The 20,012-nt window shown below is 31.2% G+C and overlaps 5 protein-coding genes across 6 annotated transcripts in view; all 5 read left to right on the forward strand.

Annotated features, from left to right (window-relative positions):
* Positions 1–20,012, forward strand: part of LOC148577127 (putative WD repeat-containing protein C2A9.03) — a 99,927-nt gene that overhangs the window by 57,649 nt on the left and 22,266 nt on the right. The window lies entirely within an intron of this gene.
* Positions 273–5,939, forward strand: LOC107635621 (uncharacterized). Its single transcript, XM_016339142.3, has 14 exons — positions 273–662; positions 900–973; positions 1,214–1,291; positions 1,982–2,057; positions 2,146–2,210; positions 2,922–3,023; positions 3,499–3,588; positions 3,662–3,736; positions 3,818–3,850; positions 3,960–4,013; positions 4,204–4,266; positions 4,451–4,513; positions 4,919–4,987; positions 5,388–5,939. Exons 1-14 carry the CDS (start codon positions 620–622, stop codon positions 5,583–5,585), a joined length of 1,083 nt encoding a protein of 360 aa, XP_016194628.1. The 5' UTR covers positions 273–619; the 3' UTR covers positions 5,586–5,939.
* Positions 6,158–6,823, forward strand: LOC107637441 (TMV resistance protein N-like). Its single transcript, XM_016340853.1, has 2 exons — positions 6,158–6,175; positions 6,431–6,823. Exons 1-2 carry the CDS (start codon positions 6,158–6,160, stop codon positions 6,821–6,823), a joined length of 411 nt encoding a protein of 136 aa, XP_016196339.1.
* On the forward strand, positions 8,745–11,398 carry LOC148577132 (TMV resistance protein N-like). Its single transcript, XM_088501499.1, has 2 exons — positions 8,745–9,343; positions 9,950–11,398. Exons 1-2 carry the CDS (start codon positions 8,880–8,882, stop codon positions 11,151–11,153), a joined length of 1,668 nt encoding a protein of 555 aa, XP_088357625.1. The 5' UTR covers positions 8,745–8,879; the 3' UTR covers positions 11,154–11,398.
* On the forward strand, positions 11,160–12,204 carry LOC148577133 (uncharacterized). The gene has a single exon (XM_088501508.1). It carries the CDS (start codon positions 11,160–11,162, stop codon positions 12,108–12,110), a length of 951 nt encoding a protein of 316 aa, XP_088357634.1. The 3' UTR covers positions 12,111–12,204.

The raw sequence follows: 20,012 nt of genomic DNA on the forward strand, positions 1-20,012 counted from the left end.
TTTTAAATTTTAGGTTATGGTTATGTTTAAAATTATTTAAATTTCATGGAAGGATAATGTATGATTTTAAAAAAATAAAAAATTGAATTTGAATTGAATTAAACCAAATTTTAGAAGAGATAAGTATAATTTATCTATCAAGAAAACAATGATAAAGACTCAAAACAAATATTTATCTAACCTAAAATAAAAAATCGCGATATTTTTCAACACAAGATAAAAGTTGCTTATAAACGAATAAACTATTAATTCTTTTTAATCGAAAGGGGAATATACTTATTTATTTATTTATTATTAATTTATTATTCTCAGCTTAAGTGAGAAAACTAGGGTGGAATGAAGAATAAGGAGTAGCAACCAAACCAGAGAGAGAGAGAGACTCAAGGGTTCGTCCTTCGTTCTCGTTTTTCAAATCAAAGCAAAACTCACGAATTCCCAATTTTGTAACTACTCTGCTACCCGCGAAGAAGAAGAAGAACCCTCGTTTTCTCGTTCCGTCACTAACAAATCACAATCGCACAAATCTCCGAACCCTCAAAACGCCTGCGTTTCACGCTAAATGCTTCGCCACACACTCATCCTCCGATAGTTGCTGCTTTGCTGAGTATCACTCTCTTCCATGGCTCTTCCACTCGGCAAGCTCACGATCCTCCTTGGTGCAGGTTCACACTCGTCTCCTCTGATTCCTTCTTCTGTTTTATTAATTTTTAATATTAAGTGTTTAGCTTCGATTTTGTTTTTTTCTCACCGTGTTTTTCGCATCTATGTTTAATGTTTATCGTAATTTAGCTGCGTTTATGGTGATGATATCTGAAACCGGAGTTGGTTTGATTGGTAGGGTTGTGTTACTGTGAAATTACCTTTCTGACCTCGGGGAAATCCGCTTGTGTGTATTGTAGGTCTTGTTGGTTCGGTCCTCGCAAAGGAGGGGGGTCTTCCTGATATCTCTAGTGTTGTCTCCGGTGCTTACAAGGTTAGTTTTACGGTTGTGATGCCGGTTTCACATTTTGTTTTGGTGCATTTAAGCATTTGATGAATGATGTAATTATGCGTATGATTTTGCTCGTTGTAGAAAATTGATAGATGAATAAGATTGTGGTGTATATTTATCTTATTTTTACTTTTATTTATCTTATGTTTTTCAACAATGTGGCCCAGAAATTGTTCATGTTTTGTGTATATGATGCAGTTTCATGTTTATTTTGCACTCCAGGTTTTTTGGAAGCTAGGTAAAAGTGATGAGTCTGCTCCAGCTGGTAAAAAGCCACATAATGATGCTTTGATTGCTCAGGTTATCTTTCTGTTGTCTTTTCAATTTTCAATGATTTGATAATATTGATCGTGAACAGCATTTGGTATCATTAACTATAGTCTACAAGGTTACTACATTTAATGAATCTTATACTAAATGGAAATATGTATTTGTTCTAGTTATGACCATGAGAGAAACACACTGGCAAACTTGTCTATTCAATATGGTCTGAGCTTTGCATGTTGTGCTTGTTAATTGTTGGAATGTTTGTATCCTGTGGGACTGTTTGCCACTATTATGATCTTAACCTTTTGTTGTATGTTTCATTAGCAATAAGATTTATCTTATAAGATGTTATTCTAGCATTTTTACATAAAGGGGAGGACGGGATGTAATCTTGTTTCATTTATAACTTAAAACATCAAAATCCTTATGCCCAATATGTACTATCTGGTAAAGGGCGGATGGGTGTGATAGGCACTACTTAAGAAGCTATTTATAGTCTCTAGCTATTGGCTGAATGTTTTTCTCTCACATTCACAGAATTGAATAAAAACATCACCATGTTTCACAGTTTATATACAAGCTACAAAGAGTTAAAGTATAGTTAAAAAAGATTGATATTTTCCCCTGTTGACGATTTGAATGGCTAAAAGAAATGGTGATTTTGTAATTATATATTCAATATCAGGGTAATTGACAATGTTCATTAATCCTTTACATAAACAGGTTAACAGCCTTCGGCAGGAACTACAACTCCTTGCTAGAGATAGATCAATCACAATTGTAAATGCAAGTGGAACAGGTTCTAGTTATCTACTTCCTCTTACACATTTTGGGGTCCTTTTGTTATTTTACAATTTACATTATTTTCTAACTTTTGCAATACACAGGTGGGAAGAAATATGTCACAGTGGTAGTTATTGTTGTGGCAGGATATGGCTATATTTGGTGGAAGGTAATGTGTTTTTTCTTGTGATTTATTTATTTATTTAATTTTTATAAAACACAAGAAATTACATCAACCTAAAACTGGGAGAGGAAACACATACTAGAAAACAACTCTAGAGTTAAAAACTAAGAAAATGAAATTGTGGGATGTGGAGGATTTGTCTTTCTAGACGTACACATTCCTTGAAAGCCAAATCCTCCATTTCTGTGAATTGTTGATTCTATTGTTTTGTTTGAGTAGTTTTTACTGTGATTTTTGGTTGAGTCATGCTGATGCTTGCTATCAATATTTTCCATGTCATTTTGAGCATAATAATTTGCATTATTTCCAATTAAATGATGTTTAGTTGTCTGGGCTGTACAAGTGATAGATCTTGAAACTTTAGTCTATGGGAGTAAAATCCATACACCACAAATTTTTTATACCTAAAGGGGGAGCTGAAGAAATTTAATGGATAGTAGTACTGTTTCTAACTACTTGTGTCGCTACATGTAAGCCTGTCCCTGTCTGTTATATACTATTCTAGAAACGGATGATCATTGACCTTATTATAGTTTTTCAAAATATTGCTTAACTTTTTTATGGTTTAAATGTCAAACACTGTACTCTAAAGATAAAAGAAACAGAAGTTAATCTTCGTCTCTTCATTCCTATCTCCACATATGTTCTCCTAGTTGATGTTCGGTATGGTGGCTTGGTTATGTTTGCACTTTGCAGGGATGGAAACTTCCTGATTTGATGTTTGCGACAAGGCGTGGTTTATCTGATGCTTGCACATCTATTGGTAATCAGATGGGGAAGCTATATGAATCAGTTGAGGTACTTTTTATTGTTTGGTCTTCTTATTTTTGTCAAAGCCCGAGCAGTTGCAGTTAGTATTGTATATTTATATATGTATAGTTGCATACATGTCTTTGATGACTATAATAGATTCTTTTATGAGTGTAATTGCTGTTGATCGTTAATGATGTTTACTCATAATCAATTTGATTTTTTCTCATTACAAAATGATATTCTTTCTTGATTACTATCAAGCTATTGTGTATTAATATAATTTTTGTAACTATTTTTCTTATAATTTTAATTGCATAACATGCATTCGTTGTTTTTCTCATAATTACTATGGTTATATCCTGTAATTCAAATAAAATAATTTTTGAAAATAGCACTAATAATGATCACTGCTATACTAGTCGTAGTGATAGTTTTGGCTTTTGTGTTATGCTCAATTTATGTTTTGGCTTTCCATGAAAAGACTTAGGAATGGATGTTTGGTTATATGCAATGGTTTCAGGATGCCAAAAAGAAGTTATCTGCTAGAATCAACCGTCTGGATAAAAGTTTAGATGAATGTGCTTCCCTTACTGAAACTACCAGGGAGGAGGTGAGTAAAGAGTTCGCAATTTTTTCTTTTCTGTTTTTTCCTTGCTGTTTAATAATGTTTTCTTCTATTGTAGATCTCGGTAATTCAACAGGAAGCAGATACAATAAGCGGAGATTTCAAGTCTGTGCGAGTTGCAGTCCATGTCCTGGTAAATCAATTGCAAGTTAATGTTATTTCCTTTAGTTTTAATGTTGGATTTTGAAACTAACCATAATTTCTTGCTTCTCAGGAATCAAAAATCAAAGAAATAGAAAAGAAGCAGGTATAATCAATTAAATTCAATTCATTGTCTACTGTTTGGATAAAAATTGTTTTTGTTTGTGGGGAGTGATATTATTTAGACTCATGGTTTACTGTTTTTATCTGCCTAGGTGGCCACAACTGAAGGAGTATATAGGTTATGCAATATTTCTACAGAGATTCAGGCAAGAACATGAACTGAACTTCCGTTTGAATAGATTTCTTTTATTTGTCTAGACTTAAAAGCCTAATTCTCAAGTGTGCCTTGTTTTATTATTTTAATTATCTTCTTTCCATTTAATTGTTATATTAATAATAACTATTTTTTTTCCTTTTCTCAAACAAATAACCTCCTTTTTTTTGGTAATTATATAGGCATCTTTAATCAATTCTCCCAAGCCTGCAAGTGAGCTACCACCAGTTTCCCCTTCTTCTAGGGTAACCACTTTCTCTCCACGTTTATTGATGACTGCAATTATGCCCTATTTGAAAGTAGTAGTATCATGCATTTGGAGTTTGACAATAAATCATTAGGAATTTCAGCTCCTAGTTTAACAATATTTAGCCCAATTTTTTCTTTAGAACTTATTCTATTGTTAACTTTGTAATCCTATTTATACAGGCTACGCTGCCGGGTCCTTCAAGGCTATCTCTTGAGCCACCATCTGCTACACCATTGTCAAGGGTAATATATCTACCTTAATTGCGATTGGGAAATCAATTTGAAGCATATTGTTAAGTATCTAAGCAAAGTGGTGAATGAAACTTTAAAAGCAAGAAGTCAGTATCAATTTGATCTATGTCCTTAATTGGAAGTACCAAGGAGTTCTAAATGAATAATAATTTAACTTAATAGTCCAAATTAAGGGTGGGGCTTAGTAGTTAGTGCTATAATTTGTTTATTCATTCCTTTTACTCCTCATTAACATTTAACACTTCATGCCCCCTTTCTTTTTCCCTACCTCATCAAAACATATGGTAAAGGATATATGCACCTTTTAGGGTGGTGCTTTGCTTTTTAGGGAAGTTTTTACTGCAACCTCCCATTGCATGCTTGATTATTTGTTCCGACTATCTCTTTTTTCAACAGAATGGATCTATGCCTCCGGCTTTGTCAATTGATCCTCCTTCTCCATCGAATTCTGCTGGATCTTACCAGGTTTGCACTTTTCTTACTAATCGTGACAAGCCTCCTTTAGAGAAGTTTGGCTGTGTGCCAAAATGATTAATCTCCATTTTTTGTTTGAAATTTTAGAAAATTGTTGGTTGCCTATCTGCTTGTGGTTACGCACGGTTGACAGAGTTGTTTGTGCCTCATTGTTAGCTGAGATAAAATATTTTCATGAACTGTTAATCCATTTGCATTTCTACTGATGTGCTTCATTTGCATTTAAAAAAGGGAGAAAAAAAGAAAAAAAAAAAAAGGGGGGGGGGGGTGATTCTCTTTCTTTTGCTTGAAATTATCATCCTATTTTATTTTTCGATCTGTTTTCTTGAATTTTGCTGCCTGTGTGTTGCTCCTTGGTCTCATATTTAAGCTCCTCTGTCTGTCTTTTCAGGAGGATGCTGAGATTTCAGAGGAGACGAATTACACAAATAATCGCACAAATTCAAACATAATTCCTCCTAAAGATGTTCAAACCCACAGTTCCAGTTCTGGCTTGTTTGGGAAGTTTACCGGCTATGCACCGTCGTTTCTGACCAGAACACGCAGTGCAACAGATTCAGTTGTACAGCAAATCCGCTCGAGTAGTTAACAAAAACAGGCCTGTTTTTGTTTTTTAAGTGACATCAATTATAAGTTGTGCCCAAGCCAGTCTTGAATAGAAATGACTGGGCAGTGAATTTTTGTAGAGCTGCTGTTCCATTCAGCTTCATGAGGATTAAACTTCAAAGACTATTAGTTTGTTCCATATTGAACTGTTAAATCCGAAAAGAGGTTTAAAAAAGAAGAAAGGGAAAAGTCTATTGAATTGTTTTGTTCACTTTAGTTTTGAATAAAGTACAAAATCTATAGAACTTTAGTTTAATTGTCGGGCCATTCTTATGCCCTTGTATATGGTATTCATGGTTCCTTAGCTACTATATTCAATAAGACCTCGATTTTAATTATGAAAGTGTTTGTCTATAGATAGTTAACAGTATGAGTACGATTTACGAATCAACCAAAGATTATCTAAGTCTGAACTAATAGTTTTTTATTCTCGAGAATTACCTTTTTCTATGGAAGCACTTTTTTGGTATGAAAAACTATTGGGGCACCCGAGTTTACTATCTTAACTAGATTAACAGGTGTAGAAATATAGATTACTGTGTTTTAATTCGTTCGATGAAGGGCAGGGGGCAAGTAATTGTTAAAATTAATGCTTAGTGGCACTACTCAAAATACACGCACCTGAACAAAGTTCTATAACATCAATTACATGTTTTAAAATACACATATAAAATAACGTAAATTGTAATTAAAAATTTAAAATATTTACAATTTAGACAGAGTCTACATTTGTAATGACTCTACTTCACCTAATCTACATTTCTATGTCCATTTTTCTCATAACTTTTGTAGAGTACTCTTGGTTATTGCAACTAAAAACTTGCAAAGATTGTTACCACGGGAGGTTCATCATCATCAGATAAAGGTGCAGCACTATCATCACATTTCAGGTATGATGTTTTTCTGAGCTTTAGAGGCTACACAAGACTCAAATTCACAGACACACTCTATCATGCTTTGATCAACAAAAGAATCGACACCTTCGAAGGTTCTCTTCTTGAAGCCATTGAAAGATCAATGATGTCAATTCTGATACTTTGTCATAAGTATCCAACTTCGCAATGGTGCCTTGATGAACTGATCAAGATCATGGAGTGTTCGGAAAACGGAAGAAAGCCACCGGTGTTACCAGTCTATTTCAATGTGGCAAAATCAGACGTGCAGTTTCAGCTTAATGAATACGGAAAAGCCATGGCTGCGCATGAAGAAAAAGGCAGATAAAATCACAAGTTGGAAGCATGGAGCTCAGCTTTGTCTGAAGTAGGCAAGATTTATGGTCAACGCTGGGATCACAATAAAATATAAGTATTTATTTTGTCTTAAAATAATATTATTTAGAAACGTAATTATCTTATTTTAACATTTGTTAAAAATTTATTTATGAGTATATACTCATTTTGGTCCTCAAAGAATTTCAAACCAGACATTTTAGTCCCCAACTAAAATTAATTACTCGATTGGTCCCTAACAATTAATTCCGTCAGTCAATTAGGTCCTTGGCTCCATCAACTCTAACAGAAGACAAAATGGTTCCTGAAAACTCTAACATGGGACAAAATGATCCCTGACAACTCTAACAGGGGGCAAAATGATCCTTGACCCCTTTATTCGAAAACGACATTATTCTTCCCCAATGTTTATCATATATCGCATAACCCTATTTATACTCTCCTTCTTCACCTTCACATTCTTCTTTTCCATCTTTTCTTTCCTCCTTTTTAGCTTCAAGATTAAGCCATGATGTAATTGTCACACGTGTCGCACCTACCTCAACATGTCATGGACCACACACTTCCTAAATCTTTGTGACTGGTACATCCACCTTCTATGCACTTCACTTACCAAAAGCATCCACTTTCATGTCTTTGATAACATCACCTCCAACCCCGACAACGTCCACGACATCCTTAAGACCAAGTTCCACAACTACTCCAAGGGCACGGCTTTCTCCACTCTTCGGCAAGCAATATAGATTGTTGGATATTAGAACATCATGAGAAGATTCTCCTTCGACATCATATGCAAATTCTCATTTGAAATAGACACCGAGTGCTTCTTTCCTTCTTTCCTAGAGTCCAAGTTGGCAGACAGTTTCGACCTCGCATCCAAGCTATTACAACGAGCAATGTCGCCGTTGCCGCTCATATGAAAACTAAAGCGATTACTGAACATTGGTTCGGAGAAGAAGCTGAAGGAAGTGATCGGAGTGGTGGAGAATGTGGTCATGGAGATGTTAGGGCAGAGGAGGAGGGAGATGGCAACAGCGACGACGAGTCTTAACAAATCAGACTTGCTGTCTAGATTCATGGGATCCATCGAAGACGACAACTAGTTGAGGGATATAGGCATTAGTTTTCTGAATATAAATTGATTGAGAATAAGTTGAGAATTTTTTTTCTTGTGAACATTAAATTTATAGAGTGTGCATTGTGTAGTTTGAAGTTATAGTGTTAGACTGTTAGTGTTATGCGAGATATGATGAAAATTGGGAGAGAACAGTGTCGTTTTCGAACAGAGAAAATCAAGGACCATTTTGTCCCCTGTTAGAGTTGTCAGGGACTATTTTGTCCTCCGTTAGAATTAAGGGAGTAAAAGACCTAAGTGACTGACGGAGTTAATTGTTAGGGGACCAATCGAGTAATTAATTTTAGTTGAGGACTAAAATGTCCAATATGAAATTCTTTGAGGACCAAAATGGATATATAGTCTTTATTTATTTAACATATATGTTAAAAAAGTGACTAAAATCTTTGAAAAGATTAATCTGTACTTATATAAATTTTGAAAATCTTAAAAATAATTAAAATATATTAAAGACTAAAGAATTTAATTAAAAATTAGTTGAAAACAAATTTGAACGATTACTCCAAAAAATAATGTAAGAAATTAGCTATTGCCAAACACCTATTACTTTATCACTTATTCCAAGTTTAAAAAAAAAAACATTTAATATAATTATTAGAGGACTCTCCAAGTCAATCCACGAGAGCTAAGCAGCTTCTTCACAGCAAATAAAGAACGCATAAAGAAAGCAATGCTTATAATAAGTCATAACCATTAAATATTGTATGTTTTTAACTTTTTATACATAATGTAAGTGCAAATTCCAATTAAAATATTTAGAATTAGCAACTACAAAGAAACTTGCTCCGCGTTTATTTGGTTGTTACTTCGTTGATCACCTAATCTCCGTTTCTATATACATTGCTCTTTCTTTTGTTGACTCTTGTCATTATTATTCCAACTACGATTAAGCCTAGCATTATCGCAAATTACCATGGCAGCTTCATATTTCAAGTATGATGTTTTTCTGAGCTTCAGAGGCCACACAAGACGCGAATTCACAGACGCACTCTATCATGCTTTGGTCAACAAAAGAATCGAGACTTTCAGAGATAGCGAGAATCTCAGAATAGGTGAGGAACTGGAAGGTGCTCTTCTAGAAGCAATTGAAAGATCAAGGATGTCAATTCTTATACTGTGTGATGAGTATCCAACTTCCAAGTGGTGCCTTGATGAACTCGTCAAGATCATGGAGTGTTCCGGCAACGGAACAAAGCGACCGGTGTTACCGGTCTATTTCCGTGTGGCAAAATCAGATGTGCAGTTTCAGAAAAATAAGTATGAAACAGCCATGGCTGCTCATCAAGCAAAAGGAAGAAACAACCACAAGTTGGAAGCATGGAAGTCAGCGTTGTCTGAAGTAGGCAAGATTTATGGTCAACTTTGTGATCAGAAAACGTGAGTAGTTAATTAGTTATTTACTTTGTACACAAAGCTTTTTAAATGTTTATACATGCTTTTGAGTTCTGATTTTCAATTGTATATGATCATCAATGTTTGATATACTGTAATTACCTAAATTTATACGAATTTCTTTTAAAGTAACATAAAAATATTTATCAATAGACTAAAACTAAATGTTAGATCTTTATTTTTAAGAGTTTAGTTAAAAGTATTTCTTACAGAATTACTTATTTTGATGTTCAAGGTACTAAATTTTGGTTTAACCCAATTTTACTGAGTTTATGAGATCTGAGTTAATAATGAGTTTAGAAGGGAATAAAAAAGAAAACTTCTGTTTTTCAATGCATTAATAATCTATTTAATATATATATATATATATATATATATATATTAAAACATTCTACTTCCATAAGTGCTTATTTAAGTTCTCTGTTAGCGAGACAGCAATTTTTTTAATTATGTTTTGATCTTTGTTAATTCCGTTGTAAAATCATCTCAATTATTTTTCTGTGATACTCTTGCTTAATAGTAGTATATATATTTGTATAAAAGAAGAAAAAATTAAAATAAAAAGAAAATGTGTATGTATGTTTGATGCAGAGCATGGGGTGAGGCTATTGACAACATTGTTGAAGAGGTCACAAAAAGACTTCCTCCTTTGCCTCTGTATATCGACCGTCCACTTGGATGTGATTCTGAACTTGAGGAGGCAAAATCACTTCTAGAGATTGGTTCTCATGCTACCTGTTTCATGCTGGGAATTCATGGAGATGGTGATGAAATAAACAAATTTGTTGCGGAGCTCTATAACAAGATTAGGCCTCACTTTGTAACTGCAAGTTTTCTTTCCAATATCAGTGAGAAAACAAACGAAAGTGGTGGTGGCCTAGAACATCTACAAGAAACTCTTCTTTCTGAGATGGGAGAGGAGGTCAGGACTAAGATTGGAAGCACATTCAAAGGATCCTCTGAAATTAAACAAAGACTAGGCCAAAAAAGAGTTCTTCTGGTTTTGGATGATGTTGATAATATACAACAACTGGATTCACTAGCTAGAAGAATGGATTGGTTTGGTCCTGGTAGTAGGATCATTATAACAACAAGATATGAAGATGTGCTAGATGATCATATTTTGAACAATTGTGTTGAGGTTAAGAAATATTGCATCGCTGAAGGAAGTAGTTCTACTGTGAAGGAAGAAAATGTAGTGGGATTGGAGAAAGATTTTGAAATTGTGATTAATCAACTCAAGGAAGAAGATTCTCCTGGGAATGTTGTTTCCATTGTTGGCATGGGTGGGTTAGGCAAGACCACCCTTGCTCGAAAGATCTACAATAGCGATGAGGTGAAGATGTTATTCCCTTGCCGTGCATGGGCAACTGTTTCCAAGGATTACAGTGGAAAGGAAGTTTTTAAGAGCCTTTTCAAGTGTCTGAAGCCGTCTGCATCTAAATTTGAAGATTCAAGTAGTGAAGAGGAGCTAAAGCAGAAGGTGAAGAAATGTCTGGAAGGAAAAAAGTACTTGGTAGTCCTTGATGATGTTTGGGACAGTAAAGCATGGCGCACTATAAAGAATTGTTTCCCAGAAAACAACAATGGTGGCATGATACTAGTAACTACTCGTAATGATCAGGTGGCTTATGTTTCAGAGTCAAAGAAACCTCATCACAAGCTTTCCTTTATGGATAAAGAAAGAAGTTGGGAACTGTTTCACAAGGAGGTTTTCTGCAGAAGAAATTGTCCTCCTGAGCTAGAATCTATTGGCAGATCAATTGTTGAAACTTGCAAGGGTTTACCAAGATAACGTGTAATGAATCATGTAGGATCCTATGCCAGTATAGTAACATGTAATGAATCATGCACTTGTTCGTTGTTCATTTATCAAGATGTTGAACATGTGTGGCCAGATCATATTCCAGAAGATTGCCAAGTTAATGTGCTATATTTTCCAGAATCGTTCACAAAAATAAATAGAACAGTAACAGATGAGTATTTGAAGGGGTTGGTCAAAAGCCTCAGGTTCTTGAAAACGGGCTTTTCTGAATCAAATGACTTATGTAAATTTCAGAGTTTAGAAACATGTGATATGACCTATGTTATCAATGGCCTAAGTATTGGGGGCTTCAAGAAACTGAGACATCTTCGTAGTGAATTTGGCGTGAGTTTATCAGCAGATGAAGTTGGAGTAAATGATAAAATGCAGAATCTCCAAACCTTAGGTTATGTGTCTGCCGATTCACAACTAGGGAGCTTACTTGACAATGGTTGCTTTCCCAACTTGAGAAAACTGGGTTTAAAAATAGATTCAACAGAAGAAAACTTGAGGAGACTGCACTGCCTAAGCAATCTACGTAAGCTGGTACTTATGTTTGAAGAATGTCGGACTCCATTAGATAGAATTGCATTTCCTTCAAATCTGATCAAGATTACCTTGTCAGGTTTTAAGGATTTGAAATCCAAAGATATGAATACATTGGGACAAATTCCCAACCTTCAAATTTTGAAAGTGAGATATGGAAATTGTGAGGAAGAAACTCTTAATTGTGGTACTGCTGGGAGCTTTCTGCGGCTTCAAGTGTTTATCATGGACGGTGTGAATATCACACGTCTGTCATCAGAAGAAGGTGCGATGCCTCGTCTTCGCCGTGCGGTCTTCTATAACTGCCATGACTTGAAGGAGGTTACTAAACAAATGCGTTCCTTGGGTAGAAACTTGGAGTTTATAGACTATGATGATTATCGGACGGGTGATTACATTTAATGAGTTATTTATAAAAATTAATAAATTAACAAGTATAATTATTTGTGTTATATACGTGATAAGATTAAAATTATAATTTTAAATTGTTTTTTTTAAATTAAGTTGAATTATAATAATTTGATTAATAAAAAAATAACGTTATTTATTGTTTGTTTTTTTTAATTTAGTGTTAATTGGATTAACTCTAAAATAGTTATTAATCGATTTTAATAATTTACTTTTTTTTATAAATCAGACATATATACTGATGAATATGATCATAAATAATATAGTAATAGTTAAATTCACTAATAAATGTATTGGTTATTATCACACTATAAAATAAATTAAATATAAAGGCTATTAGCACTTATAAATCTATAAAATCGTATTGTCTTTGATTCACGTGCAAGGGTTTACTTATCAAATAAACTTAAAATATGAACAAAAAATATTTATAATAATTACATTATTAATCTGAAATATAAAATGAGAAAAAAAGTGATATATATATATATATATATATATCCAAAAAAAATAAACTTAAAAATCATAAAAAGAAAGAAATTTTATATTAAAAAATATAAAAATAATATATTCAAAAAGAATAGTCGTAATTTATAAATTGAGCCAACAATTTAAATTTTTCTAAAACTAATTTAATCAAATACCAATATTAGAAATAAATTACTTAAATAATATTTAATCTATTCTAGTCCTTAGACACGTATAGATTAGAGTCATTCTCGTAACGATAACGAACTGAAATAACGTCGTAAGTTCGAACAATTAGAATTCGTGCAAATTCAGACCATTCCTTTGTTCTTTGAAAACCTTCTGTATCCCTGATAGAGTTAAATCGAAATTTCTTTTATGAATAAAGAGTTACGGAGATGGCTTTGATGTGTTGGAGACTAAAATCCAGAAGTCACTATTTATATTTGAGTATGACACCTATTAAACCCGAAAGACCAAATAAAATGGTATATCTAGTTTTATTTTCATTTAATTCTAAATAAAAAATAACAGTGACTTATTTAATTCAGCATTTATGATAATAAATAATATGACCATTATATAAGTCATTTAATATAAAATAGCTTAATTTACGATTATAATTAATATATGTATTGCCTATAAATAGATTAGGAAATAAGAATTTCGTAACAAAATAATCATTCAATTTGAATTGTAATTAATTGATTGATAAAAATTATAATAAATTGTATGATATTTAAATAATTAACCAAATCAATTAGTTGATATAATTAATTTATTATAATAAAATGAATTTAATGAGTTAAAAGAATAAATCGAAAAATACCATCACGACAGTTTTATCATTAAGTGCAAAAATTTAATTTTTACATAATAAAATAGATATTTACAGATTATTATATTAAACACAGACTAAAAAAATACACTAAACAAAATAAAAGCATCAATGGTAAAATATAACCTAAAAAATTACTTAAATTAAAAAAGAACCTGTGATGAATTATAATAAATCTATATATGAGAAGTAAAAGTAAAATAACCAATTAAAAATAAAGTAAAAAGAGCAATTTAAAAAAGTAAAAGAAGATAGAAAAGATAACATGTGGAGTAGATAAAAAAATGTATTACAATAGAAGATTGATATAATTAATTAATACAAAGGATGAAAGAGAAAAATCAAAATACGATCTTATTAAAAAATTTTCAAAAAAATATTTTAAAAAAAACCTATTAATCAACTTTTATAAATATATTACAAAAAATTTAAATTATCTTTAAATAAAATAATAATACCCTTAAGAATTATTAATCAAAATAAATAAAAAAAGAATTAATATAAAACAAAATCATAGAAAAATATTAGCAAAATTAAGATAAAAAATAAAAAATTACAAATATTTTACATAAAGTACAAAATAAAGAGGGAGAAAAGGAATATATAAAATAATAAAATAATAATTTGAATTAATTGAGTTTATTTATTTCATTGTTTTATATATTATTTATTAAATAATTTAATATTTATCAATATCATATTAAATGATAAATTAGTTATAATTAATTTGGTTTAATGAATCAAACAAAATTTAAAATAATTTGATATTTACTCTAATTAAATTAAATATTTGAAGTTATGATTAATGTAATTTAATGAATCAAATAAAATATTAAATGATGAAATATTTATCTTACTCAAATAAAATTACATAATTGATTAGTTATAATTAATACAATTGAATTAATCAAACTAATTAAATTGAAAAATAATTTAGTTAATTTGTGTCTTAAAGACACATTTTAAAAATATTTATTTTTCAACAACTTTTATAAAAGATTTTTTATAATATTTTTAACTTATAGTCTAAAGGCACAGTTATAATAATCTATTAAAAAGTACTTAATTAGTTAATATAAATAATTAATATAATTGATTTAGTTCAATAAATTAAAAGAAATAAATGTGAAAGGAAGAGATAAAGAGAAAGTAAACTTATAAAAATGTATATCCATTAAAAAGTAATAAAAAAGTTCCTTTTTTAGTTTTTTAGTAATTATTAATTTATTATAATTAATTTCATAACATTCATTACACATTATTCATCTTATAATTTAATACAATCAATTTATTGATATCAATTATCGATAACTAATTATAATTGATATAACTGATTTCGCTATACTTTCTAAATAAATAATTAAAAATGTACGTATCAATTTTTTGTTAAAGTAAAATAAAATAAAATATATAAATTGAGTAGATATAAATCTGAAAATTATAAATTTTATTAACAATTCAAATAAATTAGTACCATAAAATTAAATTTAATGTCTATTTTAAAAATAATTACTAACCTTTTATTCTTTTAATTATTAATAATTTAAATAAAATAATATCCTATAACTTATTTTATTATTTATTTTAAGTAATTACTAACATAGTTGTTAGTAATAGCTAAGTGTATATTATCAATATACTTTTATCACTGGGTATTTCAATCTTATCGTCATTGCAATTTTGTACCGTCTTACTTTTTTTAATTGTTATTATGTTATTAGAATTGTTAAATAATATTAAAAAAATTTTAAAAATAGAAATAACGATGACCCCTTTAATAATTAATTCAATAGAATTAAATTTAAACAAATAATATGATTCAATCAATTATATAAATAATAGTATAGTTATAAATATTAATATTAAAGATAGTCTTACTAATGTAAATGATGAATACAATAATTATATAAAAAAAATAATTAATTACATAATTGCATAATTTTCAAGATCCTATATAGTTGAATCTAACGAACAAATAAAAAAATATCTATATGATAATGTCCCAATATTTTAGCATACTTTAAATCATATTATAAATTTATATATCATATTATAATTTTAAGTCAACTCCTTAAACACATTATAACATAAACCATCTAAAAAAATATACCAAATTAACGAATATCACATGGGTCACAACATACACTCTAAATTGTCATAATATTTCAAATAAAAAGAGCACAATGAATATATATAACTAAAATAAAGAGCAACAAAGAGACACAAAAAAAAAATAAATAAATAAAGAGAATCAATAAAAACATTAACATATAAACCACATACACGAACAATGTATATATTAATTGTGAATCACAAAAAAAAAGACAATATATATATATATATATATATATATATATATATATATATATATATATATGAATTGAGGTACACATGATAAAATAGTCCATTACAAATAAAAATTACAGTAAGATTATTTAAAAACAACATAAAAATGACACTTTTTTTTGTTAATAAGAAGTTAAAAGAAAAAAAAAGTGCGTGCCTAATAATAAGCAATTAAAATAAACAAAAAATTTTAAAAAATATAAAAAAATGAAATGTATAAATAAAGATAAAAGAAACAAAAATTTAATAAATTACAAAAATTATACCTAAACACGAGAGAGAGAGAGGGGGAGAGGGAGGGAGGGAGAGAGAGAGAGAAAAGAAAACGAATGAGTAAAAAATATTTGATCTGATATAAATAGATGGTAATGAGAAAAATAAACTTATTAAATTAATTCATATATTTCGTTATCATATTTATTATTTATTAAATAATTTGATATTTACTCCAATCAAATTAAATAATTAATATAATTAACTAAATTATAATAAATGGTGAAATTTGAATGTCTAATCAAATTAATTAATTGATATAATTAATTAATTATAATTGATTTACTTTAACAAATTAAATGAAATAAATAAATGGTGAGATTTGAATGTCTAATCAAATTAATTAACTGATATAATTAATTAATTATAATAAATAAATTCATATAAATTAACGAATTAAATGAAATAAATCAGAAAATACATTAAGAGCATGTCACACCAGTTTTGTTATTAAGTGCAAAAATCTGATTTTTATATAATATAATAGATAATAGATAGATAATAAAGATATTTTCTTAAATTAGTATAATTGTGCATTATTCATTAAATATTAATTGTAATATAATTATAATAAATATATTTTTCTAAAATAAATTTATTTAGAGAAATATAAATTGGTTATTAATAACCGATGCCATTATCATATAATTATCATATTATTATTATTATTATTATTATTATTATTATTATTATTATTATTATTATTATTAAAATGATTAAAAATATTTTTGATTGATAATTGATAAGTAGTTTAATAATACATTAAATATTGATTTTATATAACTATAATAAAGATATTTTTATAAAATAAACTTAGAAGCGAAAATAGTGCATTCATTTTGGTGGGAAAATAGATTCATGAGAAATCAACACCTCACTTCCATTAGTTGGGGGAAAACTCAGTTTTAGGATATTAAGTAAATAGAATTTTAATAATAATACACGGGTAATTGAAATAATTTATATACGAATTTTTCAAGTTATTATTATTATTATTATTATTATTATTATTATTATTATTATTATTATTATTATTATTATTATTATTATTATTAGATAATGAATAAGAATTAGAATTATATCAATATTTTTAAAATTAATATAATTAAAATGACTAAAAATGTTTAAAATTAATGTGCGTTATTAATATCATAAAATTTGATCATTTTATGATTAGATTCAAATATTCTTATCATGATTACCACGACCGATGCAATTATCATATCATTATCATATATTATTATTATTATTATTATTAAAAGTATTTTCAATTGATAATTGATAAGTAGTTTAATAATGCATTAAATATTGATTTGATATAATTATAATAAAGATATGTTCCTAAATTAGTATAATTATGTATTATTTATTAAATATTAATTATAATATAATTATAATAAAGATATTTTTTATAAAATAATTTAGAATAGAGAATAGGAAAGTTCATTTTGGAGGAAAAATGGAATCACGAAGGATCGACACCTCACCTTCATTAGTTGGGGGAAAACCCAGTTTTAGTATATTAAGTAGAAGTAGATTATTGGGGTTATAAATTGATTGTAATGTTTATAACGGTAAAATATAATAAATATAGGGATATTGATTACAAATTTGGTTAGATACTATTAATTTCTAATTATTATCATTGGAAATTTTGCAGTCTAATTTGCATATATTTTTATTAGGGGTAAGTACTGTTTTGGTTCCTAAAGTTTAGAGTCAGAATCGAAATCGTTCCTCTTCTAATTTTGGATTTAAAATTGTTACGGTGGGTAACCGGAGATTAATGGGCCGGATGGCGTTGGTTGGCCCAAACGTATGAAGGAGGTGGCTTTCGAGTGGACCTGGTACTCGGTGTTCCTCCGTCTGACTTTTATGTGAGAGAGAGTGGGGGGTGGTACCTGCAAAGACACTCCGATGCCTAAGTTAGCAAGAGTGTGAGCAGGTTAGAGAGTCTTGGAACTTAGTGATACCTGAATAGTCAGTGTATTTATAGTGGTGAACCAATAATCACCGCTGAAGTAGTGCCACCTTTTTAGGCGGATAACCGTTCCCATATCTTAGGGAGGTTACGATATGGCTCTATGAAGTGGTTAGAGAGTTTCTAGGGGCAGTTACTCATTCGAATGAGTGTTATCTGCCAGCTAACCCTCGTATCCGACTTCTTTGGAGCAGGTCGTGTTCAGCACCGACTTCTGGGGATGAAGGCTGGTGCTGGGTGAGGGCCAACCCTTTGGGTTGGGCCTTTTTGCTTGGATCCTGGACCTTTATTATTGGGCCAGGGTATGAACAGTGCCCCTACTCGAGCCCAATTTCTTTTTAGGATTTGGGTTCGAGTATTCAACTCGGGGTCGTAGCCGATTTGCAAGAGGACCGACGTGATGGTTTAAGAACCGATGTGATTTTTCTTGACCTTTCGGTTCTGACAGTTACGTCTAATCAAGCGTCGTGTCCGTTAGGGGTGTGCGTAGGGATTTAATGGCCTTGGTAACGGTGCATCTTCATTAATGATTGCCCCAATTTTACCATTATGCCCCTAACGTTCTTATAAATACTTTCCCTCTCTTTCGTTGTTTCGTTTCTGCGATCTTTCAAATTTCTCTTGCATTCGTTCGTGCTGCATTCTTGCGTTTCGAAGGTTTTTACTTCCCCCAGTCTTGATTTCAGACTTAAAGGTTAGCTTTTTTCCCCTTCTGTAACATGCTTTCTATTTGCGTGCCTTTATTTTGTAGGTAGACTGGTTTGTAGGCTTTAGTTCCGTACCCCCTCCCTTTAGAGACCGTGTGTTGATTTTCCTTTTCTTTTTGTAGGTTTCTTGTCACCCCTTGTAGATGTTCTTTCTCAGTGGATTGATGTCACGGTCCTAGGGGAGGAGCCTTCAGTCGATACCGAGTTTATCACCCACCTTCGTACTCACCATAGAACTTGTACTTCTGAAGAGGATGAGCCGAAGTATGAGTTGGTAGTCCCGGGTCCAGAAGACCGGGTTTGCTTCGGGAGGGCCGACGAGGCAGCCCCTCATTTCTTTTTTATGTATGAGAGTATGGTCACCCGTTTGGGCGTTTTTCTTCCATTTTCAGAGTTTGAAATGTCTGTGTTACGTCATTGTCGGGTTGCTCCCACCCAACTTCACCCCAACTCTTGGGGTTTTTTGAAAATTTACCAATTTATCAGCCAGGCCTTAGAGTTCCCGACTTCTCTGAGGATTTTCTTCTATCTCTTCCATATGACCAAGCCCTTCAGTGGGCTAAATAATAAGCAACAGTGGGTGTCCTTCCGAGCCATACAAGGTCGGAGGCTTTTTACCCTTTTTGATGAATCCTTTCACGATTTTAAAAGCTATTTTTTCAAAGTTCAAGCAGTAGAGGGTCACCACCCCTTTTTCTTAGATGAGAGTTCTTCTCCTCGCTTTCCTCTATACTGGTTAGAGGCCTCCCCCTGTGAGAAATATGGTCTGGACGACTTGGACGAAGTGGAGGCGGCCATCGTAGGGTTCCTCCGAGAAGTGTGGGGGAGGGCCCTATACTTGGATACTAAAAAATTTCTCCAGGGGTCGCCGGCCTTTGTCCAGTCACAACTAGGTAGCTTTTTGCGTTTCTCACTTATTTCCGACTTGCAATTTCTTCTACCGACTTGTCTGACTTTTAGCTACCAATTTGTTTTTGCAGAGATGGCAAAGAAAAACGCTCAAGAGTCTTACCAGAGGGTTCAGGAAGCCAAGGCAAAGTCTCGTGCCAGATCTGGTGGTGCTAAGGCGGTTGTCTCTCCTCCTCCTCCTCCTCGGAACGTTGGGACTCCCTCCTAACCTATTGTAATTTCTTCCTCTGCTTCCTCTCTGCCACCCCCTCCTGTCCGACCTGCTCCTGAGCCAGAGCCGAAGAAGCGCAAGACCTTAGAGTCTGGCGCTTCTGGTGAGGCGGACGCTCTTACGTTCGTCCGAAAGAACATTTATCCTCATGCTCGTATGAGTA

The sequence above is a fragment of the Arachis ipaensis genome, chromosome B1 (assembly GCF_059453495.1).
Source record: "Arachis ipaensis isolate K30076 ecotype BB chromosome B1, ASM5945349v1, whole genome shotgun sequence".
Taxonomy (NCBI): Eukaryota; Viridiplantae; Streptophyta; class Magnoliopsida; order Fabales; family Fabaceae; genus Arachis; species Arachis ipaensis.